Source organism: Ursus americanus, chromosome 16 (assembly GCF_024610735.1).
Source record: "Ursus americanus isolate L20-20 chromosome 16, mUrsAme1.1.p, whole genome shotgun sequence".
NCBI classification, from domain to species: domain Eukaryota; kingdom Metazoa; phylum Chordata; class Mammalia; order Carnivora; family Ursidae; genus Ursus; species Ursus americanus.
This window is the reverse complement of record NC_142142.1, coordinates 9,203,481-9,223,580: the sequence shown is the minus strand read 5'-3', so window position 1 is coordinate 9,223,580 and position 20,100 is coordinate 9,203,481. Positions and strand designations below refer to the sequence as shown.

Sequence of the window (20,100 nt, the reverse complement as noted above, 5' to 3'; positions counted from 1 at the left end):
GTATAATGTCAGCAGTTATTTATCAATCACCTCCTCCATGCCAGTCACTTACCATGTTATTTCATCGTTTCTAGGAGATAAAAATATTTAATATCAATATATGTCAACAAATCACTTATTATAATATTTGTGCATGACTTCAAAACTTACGGTTTTCATATTCTATTATTTTACATAATTTTCAAAGAAACCTTGAAGTATAAAGACTGTATTTGGAGAATAAAGGCTTACATGGCTTGTTCAAGGGCTTAAATAGCTTCCTCAAGGATATATTACCAATAGTGATAAAAGAGGGACAAGAAATCACACCTTCCAACTCCTACTTCATTGTTCCTTTCCTTAGTGTCAAAAGCAATAACCGTTTCATGGGAAATCTGTTCTACCCTATGCAGATGCCTCATCTCTAAGGACTCTGAACACTCGAATAGGTAACATTAGCTCTCATTTTGTGCTAGAGTTCTAGGGAGCTGATCAAAAGTTCAAAGAATATAGTGAGACTACCTCTGGCTTTCACAGGTAATTCTCATCAAAATTTTACAAAATTTTGTGACCCATTACATACTATACTTGGAATAAAGCTTTTCCTATCCAAACATTACTTTTTGCCAAATTTCTTATGAGGTAGAGCCTGGAGTAACTATCCCAAGCAAGTTTCAACTCAGTTGTATGAACGTGACACAACAATTAAGATGGTGCCTATTTCCTCTCCACAGTCACACATTTCTTTCCCTCCATGTCTCCAACGTGTTAGCTGCCCAATGACAGTGTATTAGCTTAGAGCAGAGCCAGCCAAGTTACAGTACATAAACCATTTCTGGTGGCTCTGACCTTGGTTCAGGGCAACGAAAATACATTTACTACTATAGCTGCTACATTAGGAACAGGCATGTGATGCTGTTACTCATTCCTTCAAAACACATTCCTTGAGCATACAATTATGTGCCAGGCATAACCAAGCCATGGTCTTCACCTCACAATCTAGTTATCTAGCTGAGGAATGTAAACGATCAAAGGGATGCTACTAAAATGTGAAACGTGGCTAGTCCAAACTGAGATGTGTTGTCAGTGCCTAGGATACATACTAAATTCAAAGACAGTATAAAAAATAAAGTGAAATATCTCAGTAGTAATTTTTATACTGATTACCTATTAAAATGATACTACTTTGGGTACAATGGGTTAAATAAAATATATATTATTAAAAACAATTTCACCTGTTTCTTATTTACCTATTTTATGTCTCTACTAGATTTAAAATTACATATGTGGCAAAAATTTACATATATGGTTTGCATGATATTTCTATTGGATGACACAGGTGAAGGGAGATGAAAGAGCCTGGCACTTAGAGGCAAATTAAACAGCTTCGTCCTAAAGTAAGAGAAAGGAAGTAGCAAACAATATAGGAATCAAATCATTTAATACTTTAATAACAGATGAGTAAGTGCCTATGTGTTGAGAACTATTCCCAATAATCCTGCTGCCAGGAACATAATGGTATGTTCAGGGCCTTCCTCAATTCCATAACCATCTAGCTCCAGTTACCTAGTACTGCATTCCCACTCGCTCCCATTTTCTGTCCCTCAGACTCTCTAGTGGTAAATAGAGGAAGTATGTACATCTGCCTGATATATACCAGAAGAAAGGACAATTTCATTTTATTTTTTTTAAGATTTTATTTATTTGACAGAGAGAAAGAGAAAAAGAGAGAGAGCGTGTGCACAAGCAGGGGGAGTGGCAGGCAGAGGGAGAGAGAAGCAGGCTCCCCACCGAGCAGGGAACCTGATGTGGGGCTCGATCCCAGAACCCTGGGATCATGACCTGAGCCAAAGGCAGACGCTTAACTGACTGAGCCACGCAGGCGCCCCACAACTTCATTTTAAATAGGAATGTTGCTAGTATTTTCCTTAGCAGTATTTCTCTTTGCACAGTGAAGAAAATCAGGAAGATCTAGAACTGGCAGCATTCTAGAACATAGACCTACATTCTCTACTCTAGACAACGATATCATCAACTATATTGTTTATTTCCCAGTAGCTCACAAGTATCATTAAAAGATAAAGCATTATTTAGAAAAGAAGAAAAATCTTCCAAATATTTATGGAACACCTCCATGTATCAAGTACTACACTAGAATCTATGAAGGAGACAAATAAAGGCTAGACACTATCTCTACCTAAAGCACCTGCATAGAATATTTCTGCTTAACTATTACTTAGATTACTTAAGATACAGACCCCCACGTTCGACCAGGAATAAATCCCATTTCCCTCATCCCAATGCAATATATATAGGACATTTTATAAAATGTTTGAAGAATTCATACACTAAAGCTCACTCCAGTTAAGAACTTTAAACAACAGGTGATCTTGGGCCTACCAGGAAAAATATTCACAATCAATTCACATCCCTAATTTTCTTATATCAAGTTATATGAGTGAACACAGAAGGAAGAGCTAGGTTAGTCAAATTCATCCAGAAACAAACAATGATTGTGCTAACATCAACTTCAATTATCAACTACTTACCGTGAACACAGCCCAGGAAAGGGCAGAATGGCCTCCTCCATGCAGAAGGAGTAGGACAGGACCCTCTGAACCACTCTTGTAAACTCGAAAAGTGTAAGAATAGTTAAAGATAATATATCTAAGCTTTGGTCACTGAAGTTTTTGATTATTTAATTGTAATAATACTGATTAGAAAACGCAGGCAGTACCAGGCTCTGTGTAAAGCTGCAGACTTCCAAACGTAAGAGACATTTAAATAGAAGTTTCTGAAACACCAAGTCTGTTTCTGAAGCATGGAGACAGTATGATCACTTTTTCAATGGGGACCAAAAAAAGATTCTCTTTGCCCTAATGAGGACATAGCCCCTGGTTTCTAGATGCTAAACTGATTCAACTCACCTTACTCATGAAACCTTCCCCTCGGGCCTTAACCGATACATCAGTTTCAGGAATTTAATTCTTAATCCTTTCCCCATGCATTAGACAATTATATCCAATTAAGATACTGGCAGAGACTTACAGGTTAAATTCCATGCTGTACAAATACAGGTGGGGAATAAAAATGAGATAAACAGCAGGAATAAAGAACATTTTAGAAACGAAACATGTCTTCTTAGATAGAATTATAAGCTTGCTAAAGCAAGCATTTTGCAAAGGATATATCCTTGCCAGTTTCATTCTCTACTTCTACATCTTCCATGGACTCAAAGTACTGACTCCAAGAAACAGGGGAAAAGTCTCGCTTTCTTCCAGGGCTAAGGAAAAAAAAAGAGAGAGAGAGTTCAAGTAAAAAATAGTTACGCATGAAAAGATAAAATCTTGATCAACAAATGCTAAATGTAAATATGAAATGAAAATTGCAAGGGTATTTTCTCTTAAAGAATGAGGAGTTTTCATACAGAAAGCATCACATTAAAAATGTGTTTTAAAAGTTCAAGTTAAGATTTAAGAGTAAAAATGTTAGTATTTTAGAAAATTCATTAGTATATTTTAATTACAAATATATCCCGTGTATATATACCACAAAACCTGCTTGTTTTCTCTCCTTGTTCTTGGCTATTGGTTCATTCCTAACCGCTCAAGCCATTTTAATATCATTCCTGCAATAATCATTTTTGGTCACTATTCCTTCTTTATACTTTTAATCCCTCACATTATTTCATGCTTTCTCATTATTTCCAACCCATTAATATACAGCCTTCATAAAAGGCAAACTGGCAATACCTTGAACTTCTAGGAATTTATCCAAAGACATGCTCATGCAGAAGTGAAATGACTTATCTATTCAATGTAGCATTGTTTGTAATAGAGAAAAATTGGAAACAGCTTAAATATCCATCAACAGGTGATAGATGAAAATAAGTTGTGGTACACAGAGAAATAATAGTTATAAAAAGATGGAAACAATTATATGCTGATAATATTCTTTGTATATGGATAAGATATACTGTTAAGTAAACAAACAAGGGACACACTACTATTTGGGTAAAAGTGGAAGTGTGTGTAAATATAATTGCTTATATATGCTTAGAATATCTCTGGGAGAATACTGATATAACATTTGATATATCCTGGGAGGGGAACTATGACTGGGAGATGAGAGGGACAATTTTCAATGTACATCCCTTACTATCTTTTGATTTTTGAACCATAAATTATTTTTAAAAAATTAAATTGCTCTAAAACAAAAAAACCAAAAATAACCAGTAAATGTCTATGTACAACCTATGTCTTCAACCTTGGATGAAATACAAGAAATAGCCTTACCCTATTTCCATACCTATTCGCCTCAGTAATGGAGGGAATTCAGAATTCTGTCAGCAACAAAACGTTACCTCCTGTCAGATATCTTCCTATATATGCGATGGGGGCAAATGGAGAATATACACAAAGTATAATACGAAGCCCCTTTTAAAGACTTAAGTTAGTACAAAAGCACTCTAGGTTTGACTATAATATGGGAGTTACAATGGAGCAACTCCACCTTTAGGTATGTATTCTTTCAAAGGTCAAACATTTATTGAACATCTACTCTCTTCTGGCATTGAACAGATCAGTAGTTCTCAATCCATGTAACAATAATCACCTAAGGAGCTTTTAAAAATACTGATGCTTGGGTTTCACTTCTAGAAATTGCTTTAAATGGCATGAAGTGTGGCATAGGCACTGATAATTTTCAAAGTTCCCCCAAATTAAAGAGGGGTGTGAGGACTACAAAGGTAAATGATTTGGAATGAGAGAAGAGTTCAAATTCTGCACAGTTCCTACCATTTCCCTATAATTCCCTACAAATCCCTAGTAGTTACAGTATGGATTTGGGCAAATTCCAATCATTTAAATTCTTTCTGCCTTAGATTATAGCAACTGAATAAAATTACATATGTTTTCTTTTCTTTTCATTTTTTAGAGGGAGAGCACAACTGCATGGGGAGGAGGGGAGGAACAAGGAAGAGGGGTAGAGGGTTGATGGAGAGGGAGAGACTCTTAAGCAGATTCCACACTCTGCGGGGGGCTTGACATGGGGCTGATCTCATGACCCTGAGATCAGGACCCAAGCTGAAACCAAGAGTCGGACGCTTAACCAACTGAGCTACCCAGATGCCCCAAATAACATACCTTTTAAAGGAATCTACTACATCTGGCATTTAGTAGTTGCTCAGTAAATGGGTAATATCCTAACTTCTGATAGAAAAACTGCCTATGCAGAAGTAAACTCCACCTTCAACCTAGACCTATTTTTTTCTGGCTTGCTGGTTGCACTTGAATTCCTACTGGAAAACTAAAAGTAGAATTCTTAATTCTACTGATTCATCAGTCACTCACAAATCCACCTATGCATATACTAATTTGAGTATAACAACCACACATGGCATGTCAAACAAGTTATAATGGATTCTAAGGATCTATGGATGAATTTTTGATGTCTGGACCTAGGATATCATCACAGTAATAGTATCTAACATTTACTGTGCCACAAGAGTGAATCACTCTGCCAAGTAATTTATAGGCATGATTCCATTTAATCCTCACAAAACTTTTGAGTTATTTTTATGCCCATTACACATATAACAGATTTAGAGATATAAAGTAACTTACCCAAGGTTATACAACTAAGTGGCAGTGACAGGATTCAAATCCAGTTCCATCACTGTTCAAAGCCTCTGTTCTTTACCCCAATGTTATATTAATTCTCAGATCCTTTTTTTCTCTCTCACTCTCTCATTTATGCTTCTGAAAGTAGTAAGGCTTTAGAATATTATCAGAAATTTCCTTTTCAGAGTCTTTGCCAAGGTCACAGAACCATTTCAAGTTGGCCAGGGACCAGAAAAGATTACCAAAGAAAAATTAGTTTGTATAAATAGAAATTATTCCTAGGAGAACATCTTCCACTTCTAATTCCCTTCATTAAAAAAAAGTTCTAGGGCCTGCCCAATGTATACCAACATACGAGTAATTCCCATTTGGTTAAAGAGCCAATAATCTGGGGGCGCCTGGGTGGCTCAGTAGTTAAGCGTCTGCCTTCGGCTCAGGGCGTGATCCTGGATCCCTGGGATCGAGCCCCACATCAGGCTCCTCTGCTGTGAGCTTGCTTCTTCCTCTCCCACTCCCCCTGCTTGTGTTCCCTCTCTTGCTGTGTCTCTCTCTCTGTCATATAAAATCTTAAAAAAAAAAAAAAAAGAGCCAATAATCTATACCTCCAAATGTCACTCCTACTCCCACAGAGATTTTTCTGGGATATTCCTTTGAAAACCTAATTGTCGGGGCTCCTGGGTGGCTCAGTTGGTTAAGCGTCTGCCTTCGGCTTGGGTCATGATCCCAGAGTCCTGGGATTGAGCCCCACGTCAGGCTCCCTATTCAGTGGGGAGTCTGCTTCTCTCTCTGCCTGCAGCTCCCCCTGCTTATTACCCCCCCCGTCAAATGAATAAATAAAATCTTTAAAAAAAAACCCTAATTGTTTATATAAGCTACAAGTTCAGGTAATTTTGCAACCAGTGTTAGACATGAAGCAGATAGCAAGGATCTCACATTGATCTTTATATTCTAGTCAGAAAGACTACTCTGTACTTTAGGGATGTAGTTTTAGTTCTTTTAAAAAATAGTTTGCTTTTTATTCTATGCCTACCTATTTTATAATCATTACAGCCCATGTAGCCTTTTTAGTTATAATTTTTAAAATAAATTAATGACTTTTTTCTCCTAGAGTCATAATGGAAGAATTTTGAAGTAATAAAAAAACTTTCAAAAGCATAACAAGGTTAATATATATCCTATAATCCTTTTTTTTTTTTAAGAGAGAGAGGGAGGGAAGGAGGGAGGGAGGAAACGCTCGTAGGGTGAGGGGCAGAGGGGGAGAGAGAGAGAGAATCTTAAGCAGCTCCACACCCAGCGTGGAGGCAGATGCAGGACTTGATCTCACAACCCTGAATCATGACCTGAGCTGAAATCAAGAGTTGGACGTTCAACCAAATGAGCTACCCAGGCACCCCAAGATTAATTTATACTTTAAAAATGAAGATTTATTCACCAAGAACCTGTTATATGTATTAGGCTGAAACTGAGGTGGGATGATGGGAGATGCTGGGAAACTAGTGATAACAATGTCTCTGCTCTTAAGAAGCTAATGTTAAATATGTAAATATCTAACATAAGGTAGAGTTAAATGCCCTAAGAGGTATAGCTAAAGTGCTGTGAATGTTCAAATGAGTGAATAAAGATTACTTAAAAAAAAAAAAAGATTACTTTTAGCTTGGGAAATAAAAAGAGGCTTCAAAGAAAAAAAAAGTTAAGCTAGGCATTGAAGGACAGACAGAATTTGGACTGACAGAAATAGGGAAGGGTAAGGAAGACATGTCAGGCAGGCAGAAGGGCACAAGGAAGGGCCCAGTATGGTGCCTATCATAGCGAACAGTGATAAAAGACACACAAAAATAGCTAACTGCAACAAGGTGGAAATAAGTATAACGGCTTTGAAAAACTATAAGAAGCTGATAGAACTAAAAAAGCTGATCATGGAGAAAGAATATTAGATATAATAAGGTGGGGAATATATGTTCTTTTTCTGTTATTTGTGTGTTAGGGTCCCAAAAGTCTGATAGAGTTTGGATGGTTCAGATTAAAGTATTTTAGAATCAATGTGGTGAAAGGTCCAAGATGGACTTGATTCTGGAAAAAAAAAATGTTGCTGGAATAACCTGGTTAGAAGAGTCTAGACTGGCAATGGAATTAAAAAGAAGGAAACATAAAAAGACCTTTCAAAAAAGCAATCAACAATCTCATGAATGTTCAAGATATGGAAGATGACTGAGAGTAGAATCCAAGTCAATTCTAAAATTTTGAACTAACAGAGAGATGAATTATTAAGTCCAACAATTTGTAAAAAGAAAAAAAAATAACAGAAACTACTCTGGGAGATATATGTACACAGAATTTTTGATGTCAGAATAAAGTTTGTTTCAAGCCCAACATAATAAATGTATAATTTCCTTCCACCTCTTGCTACCAGAGGAAAGAGCTTGGCAGACAGAGAACAAAGTGGTGCAGTAGGAGACACACGGGAAATATAGCTTCTGCCTAAACCATGTGAATCAAATGTGTTTATAGACCCTTTGCTATTGTCACAGACTCCATTCAGAATCTGATGAGAGCTATGAACCCTGACTCTAGAAACAAGTGCACACATATATTTTGCACACAATTGCACTGGCTTCAAGAAGCTCATGAATGAATCCTAAATAAGAATCCTTGGCCTATACTTTGACCATAACAACTTATTTCCAGCAGAAAGATAAAAATTTTAAAAAGGAAGAAAATTATGAGGAGATACATCCTCAATACTTCCTAAATCTAAATTCGTTTTCCTACACACTAAAAGTTGTTTTCATAACCCAGTCCTGCCTTTATTAATTATGTGACCTCTGGCAAGTCTCTTAACTTCTCTATGCCTGTGTTTCTTCATGTCAGATGGGGTTATAATGCCAATTTTATAGGGGATGTAATGAAGATTCAGGTAGCCTTCTCCCTTGTTTACTCTCAAATTAGCCTGTTCTATTTTTATCACAGAATTAATCATTTTCTAAAATTAGTTTGCTCTTATATTTATTATCCTAATCATTCTCTCTAATTTGCTACTAATGGGAGATCCACAAGAACAAGAATGTTCTCCACTTGTTCACCAATGTACTCTCACAGCCCAACACATTAATGATTATCTGTTGACAGTAAGAAATGAGCTAATGTGCATAAAGCACTTAGCTTGGTGTCTCAGTAAGTTGTTTATTATTGTTATTATTATTAGGCTGAAGCTACTAAACAGAGTCTTCCTTACTGAATCCTGAGAAGGTTTTCAGCAAAAGGAAATGGAACGCTACAAAGCTACACTAATCAAGACTGTGGTACAAGCATGAGAGTAGACATATAGATAGATCAAACAGGATTAAGGGTCCAGAAATAAACTCTAACATATATAGTCCAAAGATTTTCAACAAAAGGGACAAGACAACTCACTGGAGAAAGAACAGTCTTTCCAACAAATGCTGTTAGGACAACTGGATATTCATTTGTAATATGGATTACATATTGGACCCCTCCCTCACACTATGCACATAATTAAATCATAGTGGATCATAAACCTAAATGTAAGAGCTAAAACTGTAAAACTCTGAGAAGAAAACACAGGAGTAAATCTTCATGATCTTCAATTAGGCAACAATTTCTTTCTTAGCTACAACACCAAAAGTAGAGATGATAAAAGAGAAGATTAAGGAGTTGGACTTCATCAAAATTAAAATTTTTCATTGAAAATATATACAGGTTTGGTCCAGTTTGAAAATGGCAGTGGTGGCTGGGTCCCAGGTTTCTGGACTACTTGGTCAGTTCCAGGCACAGCTGGGGTGGTCCATGTGGGGCAGTCCATGTCAAGTGGCACCCACCGCAAGGAGGGCTCAGGTCAAATGTGGAAGGCCCTCAGCTACTTTGTAGTGCTCCCCGGTGTAGGAGCGAGCATGCTGAACGTCTTTCTGAAGTCACATCATGGAAAGCACCAGAGATCCAAATTCATGGCCTACCCCCATCTCCGCATCAGGTCCAAGCCCTTTCCCTGGGGAAATGGTTATCATACTGTATTCCATAACTCTCCCATGAATCCTCTTCTGACCAGCTATGAAGATGAATGAAGAGAACTTGGACCACTACCCAGTGGGGACCATATTATTGGTTTGGACCCTGACTCTGCACACGGACCAGAAAAGTATATGGCACCTTAAGCTCACCTTCCTTACTTGTATCAAATGATGCCCAGTTTACTGATCTTCTCTATCCCTTTGCTTATGGCATGAGACGGCTTAATTAACTAACTTAGATTGGTCCAAGAAAAAAAAAAAAACCTATATACAGTTTTTATATTATGGCTGTGTGCAGATTATCTTAGTTTAAGTTTTATTTCCAGTAATTGTAAGCTTTACAATCATTAGCAAATCAATCTCTGACTCAATTTCTTCAACTGTAAGCTCTGAAAAATGATTACAAGTGGCACATAAAACGTACTTCATAAATGTTAGTTATAAGAGAAATACTGTTCACAGCTGAGCCCCATAGTATATTGATTACATTTTCTTTCTTGTGTGACCTCTTAATTTTTTGTTTGCTTAGTTTTTTATTAAACTCACTAATTGTTTCACAAGAGCTTTTTATAGGCAAAAGATATTAGTGGGCATTTCACAAAGCAGGAAACACAAATAGCTCATAAACATTATGAAAGGTTCTCAATTGCGCTCATATTTAGAGAAATGAAATTTTATTTTATTTATTTATGTTTTAGAGACATGAAATTTTAAATCACAATAAGGTATAATTTCACACCCATTATGTTGGCAAAATACGAAGCCAGACATTACTAGGTATTGGTAAGGATCTAACTCAGATGAACTGTCATCCACTCTGGGTGGAAGTGTAAATGGGAGAACTATCTGGAAAACAGTGAGGCATCACCTGGTAAAATTGAACAAGTGTCCTTCAGTCTAGTTATTTCATTTTACAGGGACACATCTGAATCTGCACACAGTCACTAAGATACACATAAGAAGATGTTCACAGAAGCATCTCCATAAAAAGAACAACAAGCAAACTAAGAGTCCATCACCAGTGGAATATATAAATTGAGATACATTCAGATAACTGAATATGACACAGCAGTGGAAAGGGATATGCTAGAATTACAAGCAGTAACATAGGTGAATTTCAAAAATACATTTAGAGAAAGAAATAAGCATAGAAGAATAAATGCAGTACGATTCCATTAACAACAAAGTTCAAAAACAGGCAAAACTAAATAGTATCTTTTTTATGGATACATGCTCAGGTGATAAAACTATAAGGAAAAGCAAGAGAATGACAAACACGCAATTCAAGACCGTGGGGAGTGGAGGTGCTTTTGGGGAGAAGTAAACACGCTTCTAAAGTGCTAATAATGTTCTTTCATAAGCCAGGTGATAGATACATGGGAATTTATTTTATTCTTCTCTGATCTGCACATACATATTTTAAACTTTTCTGTATGTATATTTCACAATGAAAATTTTTTTAACATCAACAAAAAAAGCCTTTGAGAAATCTGTAAAATTTCTCTTAATACAATCACATTAAATAATCTATCAGGTCCAGGGCGCCTGGGTGGCTCAGTCGTTAAGCATCTGCCTTTGGCGTAGGGCGTGATCCCAGGGTCATGGAATCGAGCCCTGCATTGGGCTCCCTGCTCTGCTGGGATCCTGCTTCTTCCTCTCCCACTCCCCCTGCTTGTGTTCCCTCTCTCTCTGGCTGTCTCTCTCTCTGTCAAATAAATAAATAAAACAAAGCAGGGGGCATCATGTTGCCAGATTTCAAGCTATACTAAAGGACAGCATGGTACTGGTACAAAAACAGACACATAGACCAATGGAACAGAATAGAGAACGCAGAAATGGACCCTCGGCTCTTTGGGCAACTAATCTTTGACAAAGCAGGAAGAAACATCCAGGGGAAAAAAGACAGTCTCTTTAATAAATGGTGCTGGGAAAATTGGACAGCTACATGTAAAAGAATGAAACTTGACCACTCTCTCATACCATACACAAAGATAAACTCCAAACGGATGAAAGACCTTGATGTGAGACAGGAATCCACCAAAATTATAGAGGAGAACATAGCCTGTAACATCTTTGACATCGGCCACAGCAACTTTTTTCATGACACATCTCCAAAGGCAAGAGAAACAAAAGAAAAAATGAACTTGTGGGACTTCATCAAGATAAAAAGCTTCTGCACAGCCAAGGAAACAGTCAACAAAACTAAGAGGCAGCCCACGGAATGGGAGAAGGTATTTGCAAATGACACTACAGATAAAAGACTGGTATCCAAGATCTACAAAGAACTTCTCAAACTCAATACATGAGAAACAAATAATCAAATCAAAAAATGGGCAGAAGATATGAACAGACACTTTTCCAATGAAGACATACAAATGACTAACAGACATGAAAAAATGTTCAAAATCATTAGCCATCAGGGAAATTCAAATCAAAACCACCTTGAGATACCACTTAACGCCAGTTAGAATGGCAAAAATGGACAAAGCAAGAAACAACAAATGTTGGAGAGGATGTGGAGAAAGGGGATCCCTCTCTGCCACTGTTGGTGGCAATGCAAGTTGGTACAGCCACTTTGGAAAACACCGTGGAGGTCCCTTAAAAAGTTAAAAATAGAGCTACCCTATGATCCAGCAATTGCACTACTGGGTTTTTACCCCAAAGATACAGACACAGTGAAGAGAAGGGCCATATGTACCCCAATGTTCATAGCAGCATTGTCCGCAATAGCTAAATCGTGGAAGGAGCCAAGATGCCCTTCAACAGATGACTGGATTAAGAAGATGTGGTCCATATATACAATGGAATATTACTCAGCCATCAGAAAGAACGATTACCCAACATTTGCAGCAACATGGATGGGACTGGAGGAGATTATGCTAAGTGAAATAAGTCAAGCAAAGAAAGACAATTATCATATGGTTTCGCTCATTTATGGAACATAAGAAACAGCAGGAAGATCGGTAGGAGAAGGAAGGGAAGAAGGAAGGGAGGGTAAACAGAAGGGGGAATGAACCATGAGAGACTATGGACTCTGGGAAACTGGAGGCTTCAGAGGGGAGGGGGTGGGGGACTGGGATAGGCCGGTGATGGGTATTAAGGAGGGCACATGTTGCATGGTGCACTGGGTATTATACGCAAATAATGAATCATGGAACACTACATCAAAAACTAAGGATATACTGTATGCTGACTAACATAACATAATAAAAAAATTATTAAAAAATCTTTAAAAAGAATCTATCAGTTCTGTTTTTTCTTTGTAAATTTCCATTCTTGGCACCTTCCATTCTCCTCCAAATAGGACTGTTTGCTCTCTGGATATGATGAATTGCTGTCATTTCACCATCACCCTGGGAATTCCTTTTGCCTTTCTCCTGTGCTAAATCCTTGATTCCTGTATCCACTATTTTTCTTGATGCATTTTCTTATTTTGATAGAACACATCCTCTGTGAGCTTCCTGAGAAAGGGAGATTAATTTTGAAACTCTCCATGCCAGATAATGTTATTGCCCCATTTTCACACTTGACTAACAGTTTTCCTAAGTATAAAAATTTTATGTTAGGGACTGTTTCTATCAATGGTAATTAGGTACCTTGACAGATCCAACTTTGGAAATACTGGCTAAAATTTTATGTATGTGCACGTAAAAAATATATAAAAATCAATACATAATATGTAAGACTATTTATATATTAGACTTTTACATATCATATATGCCATATAATTATATATTCATTCATTTTTTTTTTTAAGATTTTATTTATTTATTTGACAGAGATAGAGACAGCCAGCGAGAGAGGGAACACAAGCAGGGGGAGCAGGAGAGGAAGAAGCAGGCTCATAGTGGAAGAGCCTGACGTGGGGCTCGATCCCGTAACGCCGGGATCACGCCCTGAGCCGAAGGCAGACGCTTAACCGCTGTGCCACCCAGGCGCCCCCATTCATTCTTTTTAAATGCATAGATGACCTGGCAAGAAAGTAAGGAATATGGAATATTGAGGCCAAAAGTAAAGGTGGGGACCCAGAGAGGCATTTGGTACAGTAAAGCTGGCTTTTATCTTGGTAGCATTTACCAACTATCTAAATGGAGGTTTGGGGGGTTCCCTGGGACACACAGAACAGGACACAAAGGCCAAGGTGGGGAGCCTTGTTGGGCAGCCTGGTAGGAAACCTTTCTCTCATAAAGCGGGTGTCTCAAATGATTGTACTATCAGTGAAAGGGTAAAGTAGAATTAACTCTGCTTTCTACCCCAATCCCAGGACTAAAGAAAAAATATCTGTCTTGAAACTTGGCACTGAATGGAAAGGATCTTTTGTGGTTCCATACACATTTTAGGATTGTTTGTTCTAGCTCTGAGAAAAACGCTCGTGGTATTTGGATAGGGATTACATTAAATGCGTAGATTGCTTTGGGTAGTATAGACATTTTAAGAATATTTGTTCTTCCAGTCCATGAGCCATGGAATGTTTTTCCATTTCTTCATGTCATCTTCAATTTCTTTCATAAGTATTCTATAGTTTTCAGAGTACAGATCTTTTACCTCTTCGGCTAACTTTATTCCTAGGTATCTCATCGGTTTTGGTGCAGTTGTAAACGGGATTGATTCTTTGATATCTCTTTCTGCTGCTTCATTAGTGGTGTATAGAAACCCAAAAGATTTCTGTACATTGATTTTGTATCCTACAACTTTGCTGAATTCGTGTATCAGTTTTAGCAATTGTGAAAAATATGTGAATAGACATTTTTCCAAAGAAGGCATAGAGATGGCTACAGACACATGAAAAGGTACTCAACACCACTCATCATCAGAGAAACACAATTCAAAACTACAATGAGACAGTACCTCACATCTGTCAGAATGGATAAAATTAACAAGTCAGGAAACAACAGATGTTGGCAAAGATGCAGAAGAAAAAGAATCCTCTTATACTGTTGGTGGGAATGCAAACTGGTGCAGCCCCTCTGGAAAACAGTATGGAGGTTCCTCAAAAAGTTAAAAATAGAACTGCCCTACAACCCAGCAATTACACTACTAGGTATCTACCTGATACAAAAATACTGATTCAAAGTGACACATGCACCCTGATATTTATAGGAGCATTATCAACAACAGCCAATGTCTATCAATGGATGAATGGATAAAGATGAAGTAGTGTGTGTGTGTATATATATGTATATGTATATGTGTATACACACACACACACACACACAGGAATATTAGTCAGCCCTCAAAAAGAATGAAATCTTGCCATTTGCAATGATGTGAATGGAGCTAGAATGTATTATGCTAAGCAAAACAAGTCAGTCAGAGAAAGACAAATACCACATGATTTCATTCATATGTGGAATTTTTAAGTTTTTTTAAATTAACATATAATGTATTATGTTTGATGTGACTGATCAGTCTTGTATAATACCCAGTGCTAATTAAAATATATCTTCCCCAATGTCCATCACCCAGTTAACCCAGTTATGTCTCCCTCTCCTCTTTTGTCTTGTTTTATTTTTTCATATGTGGGATTTAAGAAACAAAACACACGAACATAGGAAAAGAGGGGGGAGGAGAGGGAGAAAAACCATAAGAGACTCTTAACTATAGAGAAAAAACCAAGGATTGATAGAGTGGAGGTGGGTGGGGGATGGACTAAATGGGTAATGGGTATTAAGGAGGGCACTTGTGATGAGTACTGGGTGTTATATGTAAGTGATGAATCACTAAATTCCGCCAATTTTACAGTATATGTTAACTAGAATTTAAATAAAAACTTGAAACAAACAAAAGAATGGAAGGGAGGGGGGAAAATCCTTCTCTGATGAAACTTGTGACTACAGACAGTTGTCAAACTGATTTTGGCTAAATTTATACCACTTATACATCTAGGACATTTCAGGTTGAGAATTTAATTGGATCTAGACTGGTAGTGCTCTCAGGACCCCAGTGGAAACAAAGCGAATCCTCTGAAGGAATCAACCTTCATTCTAGGGCCACAAATGTTCACCTTAAAACATGTATACAAACGTTCACAGCAGCATTGTTTGTAATAGCTAAAATGTAGAAACAACTCAAATGTCCATCAACCACTGAATGGATAAAATCTGGTATCCAAACAATGGAATATTATTCAGAATGAAATTTTACAACCTGCTACAACATGTATGAACCTTGAAAATACTATGTTGAGTGAAAGAGGCCAATCATAAAAGATCACAAACACAATATAATTCCATTACTGTAAATGTCCAGATTAGGGAAATCTATAGATAGAAAATAGATGAGTGGATGCCTAGGGCTGGGAAGTTTGAGGGAACCTGAGGGCTGACTGCTAATGGGTATGAGGATTTCTTTTTAGGGTGCTGAACGTGTTGTAAAATTCATCGTGGAACTATATTACTATGCTTAAAAAAAAAGCATATACTCTACATGGGTCAGTTGTATGGTATGTGAACTTCATCTCAATAAAACTGTTACAAAAAATGTTAAGATAACCACTCAAAGAATAGATAGATTATAATACAACTACATGAATTTAAAAAAAATAGAAGAAGAAGAAGGAGCACAGGTCAGATGGAACAAAATACAAAATAAGATGGTAGAAATAAATCTAAATATATCAAGAATAGACTAAACTCACTAGAATATTCTCTAGGATAATGCATGCAAAAAAATGAAGCTGAATCTCCCTCAGAGAAGATTTTTTAAATTCCAGCTATATATTATTTAAAAGAGACAAAAGTTCCAAAATACAAGAGACAAAGATACTGTAGGCAGATACTAGCCAAAACAATTTTAGGCTAGATATTCTTCTCAAAATTTAAGGCATTTTTTTTTTTTATGTTTTACAAGGGCTAATTGTAGCTGTTCATTCTTATAATCAATGTTTGTAGCTATACTCAGGGATCAGAACTTATGTAAGTTACTATTCTGTTTAGACAGAAAGCAGCAGGTTTGGAGTCAGAGTTTACAAGCCAATAAAGACCATAAAGAAGACTCTAATAAGTATATAGTTCAGAACCAACCACCATATAACTAACTCCCTTCTCAGACTCGCCTGAATGCCATGATAATGTAGAATATAAGACATACTTCATAAGATATTTCATTTCAAATATATTTAGGGCAATTATTCTAGATCCTCTTTCCAGTCACAATTTGCTTATATAATCAACTAGTTTAATTCCAATTCAATTAAAGTGATATTTGAGTATGCCCTTTATGGAAGGCCCTAATACACTTCCTGGGCATTTGGGAAATCAGCAGGCCAGAAGTTCCCACTGATTAATAAAACTTGGTTCTTTTTTTTTTTTTAAAGATTTTATTTATTTATGTGACAGAGAGAGGCAGCGAGAGGGGGAACACAAGCAAGGGGAAGTTGAGAGGGAAGCAAGCCCGATGCGGGGCTCGATCCCAGGACCCTGGGATCATGACCTGAGCCGAAGGCAGATGCTTAACCACTGAGCCACCCAGGCGCCCCTAAAACTTGGTTCTTGTCCTCAAAAAGCTCATGCCTGGGAGAAAATCGGTAAGTAAACAGTCACTGTATACTAAAGCTAAGGCAGAAATAAGCCTAGCAATCCATGAAACATAGATGGCACATCCAATCTTGTTTGGGACACTGATGGGAATGGAATCAGGTCAGGGAAGGATTCACAATGATGATACCTAGTGTGAAGATATTCTTAAATGTTATAAAAATCTGAAGTACTATCCTTATTAAATTATGACCTGGATTAGGAAAGTAATTTCTTTAATTACCAAATAAAAGATTGTAACTTTCCAATATTTAGTGAGAAAAATGTTAGTATACAGATTCTACAACTTAAAAATGGGTTTATGTTCCAAAGGTTTATAAAGTAGGTGGTTGGGAAAACTGAAGCACATTTTCCCTAATTAACAGTATTATGAAATATTAGTAAATTCTCTGGGTATTTCTACCTCCAAGCCTACTTAGCCATATAATATGATAAAATGCTATTTGTGATGAAGTTCAGCTAATAACAATGTAGTTCAAGTGATTAACACAGAAAACTGAATTTGAAGTGATTTTAATATATCTCACACCACGGTTCTTATGCTTAAGGAAAAGCTGATTTAATTAAAGGGGTGAGGATTGAATGAAACAAACCATTCATGTATTTGTGCTAGGCACTTTACAAGCATTATCTAAATTTAATCCTCCTAATAATCTGAGCTATATTTTCTTAATAGAATAAAAATAAAAGGATATAAATACGAAACCATAGAAGGATATAAATAGGACACAAGTTCATTTTTGCGCATTGTCAATAATTACAGTTTTATTTATTTTTTATTTTTATTTTTTCTTTTAAAGATTTTATTTATTTATCCGACAGAGATAGAGACAGCCAGCGAGAGAGGGAACACAAGCAGGGGGAGTGGGAGAGGAAGAAGCAGGCTCATAGTAGAGGAGCCTGATGTGGGGCTCGATCCCATAACGCCGGGATCACGCCCTGAGCCGAAGGCAGACGCTTAACCGCTGTGCCACCCAGGCGCCCCAATAATTACAGTTTTAAAATCTCATTTCTATATTCCACAAATCTATGGCTTTTCCTTCCCTACTAAATTCAGGGTGGACAATTTTAAACTATTGGAAACAATGCCATGTGTACACTGTATTAGAGCACCATTCATTCATTCATCAAATGTTTATTGAGCTCCTGTGTGCTAACCATTTTGGGGCAAAAAAATAAAACACAGGAGTTTATAATTAAATTAGGGAAGACAAAACAAGTAGATCACAATGTAGTTGTTAGGAGAATAGATAAAATACTGTATATATAGCATTGTCAAAAGTAAGATGAACTACAATTTTAGTATCACTAAGAAAAAAGCTACCAATTAAAGTAAGACATACCTGACCACTTAGAATTCACTTTAAATTTCTTAAAGAGCTCTTTTACACTTATATTGATTCAACATATATCTCTTATGGGCATAAAAAAGGAAAATAAGAGCAAAATACTTAAAGTATTTCTAACCAATTTCTTCATACTGAGAGTTCTATTCTCTTTTGAATCACTTGGACTAATATAGTCCTCTGTGCCTCACAAGAACAGTGGTGGTGGAGTGTTTCTTAAAACTAAATACCAGCTCATATGCTGACTTTACCATTTTGTGGAGAGCTATATTACTTTTTGACTCTAACTTGAGAAATAATGCTTAAGTCATCTGATTGAATATCCATTCCTTCTCACAACCATTCAATTCTTAGTGGTTAAGAGAGTGCTTCACTTTTGCCTCCAGGATTTTCTTCCAAGCTACGAACACCTACTTTGCAAGTTTTGATGCTGGTTTTGGTGTTTGCTCATACAAGTGGGGAGAAACAAGACAGGGAGGGCTGTTACTTGACCAACAGCAATTGTTAAGATACTATCATTTTAAATACAAAATGTATCTTAGAATTCATGAATTATAGTAAATAGGTTTCCATTATCTAGTTTTATAACTTAATGATTCTACATAGACATTATCTGTTCAAAAACAACTGAAGCTAGTACTACCCACATTAAAATTTTTAAGACGTTTTTATTGAAGTATAATTAACATACAACGTTATATTTAGTATTACCCACATTTTAAGAAAATAAAGTCAAGCTTATACTAGCTAAGTAGTATGAAGTAAAGCCAGAAAGGGAATCCTAGTTTGCGGATTTAAAACGTATATTCTTTCTGCTATAGCAGAAGTACAAAATAAATGGTATTGAAATAGGGTTGGCAAACTATGGTGTATAAACAAATCCAGCCATCGCCTGTTTTTGTATGGCTCATGAGCTGAGACTGGTCTTTACATTTTTAAAAGCTGGGAGAAAAGAAAAAAGAATAATATTTAATAATGTGAGAAAATTACATGAAATTCAAATTTCAGTGTCCACAAAAAAAGTATTGTTAAAACACAATCACATTCAATTACATATTGTCCATGGCTGCTTGTACCATACTCAGCAGAGTTGAGTAGCTGCTACAGAAACTGTACTCCTTGCAAACCAAAAAATGGTCACTATCTGGCCCTTTACAGAAAAGTTTGCCAATCTCTGGTATAAATGATAGGTGCTATGAAAGGACAGAAAATGGAAAGATCACTGCAGGCCGAGTGGTCAGGAAAAGCTTTAGGATCTCATTTTAAATGAATATTGTGTGCCACATGTCCATTAAATGAGATCTTATAAAAACATTTATCTAGCTATGTTTTACTATAGAAGATGCAAAGAAATAAAAACAAAGGCCCCTGCACTCCAGACCTTCCATTTTACTGGGGTAACTTTAAAAAATTACCATAAAATATAAATTATGATAATTATGGTAATTGACAAATTAATTACCATACAAATTATGATACATAAATTTTATATAACAAAAAAATGCAATACCGAGTAGTAATGCACAATAACTGACAAGTGAGTGGAAATGACAAAAAGTGTAATAGAGCTCAGAGGAGGGACAGAACAAGTGAA

The 20,100-nt window shown here is 36.6% G+C and overlaps 1 protein-coding gene and 1 pseudogene across 1 annotated transcript in view; one reads left to right on the top strand and one right to left on the bottom strand.

The window, feature by feature from the left end:
* Positions 1-20,100, bottom strand: part of PPME1 (protein phosphatase methylesterase 1) — a 72,798-nt gene that overhangs the window by 41,045 nt on the left and 11,653 nt on the right. The window contains exons 2-3 of the mRNA XM_045816183.2: positions 3,169-3,262; positions 2,529-2,621 (exon numbers count right to left, since the gene is read on the bottom strand). Coding sequence (XP_045672139.1) covers positions 2,529-2,621; positions 3,169-3,262 — 187 coding nt within the window. The remainder of the gene's footprint in view (positions 1-2,528; positions 2,622-3,168; positions 3,263-20,100) is intronic.
* LOC123804176 (cytochrome c oxidase subunit 6A1, mitochondrial pseudogene) lies at positions 8,818-9,886 on the top strand (annotated as a pseudogene).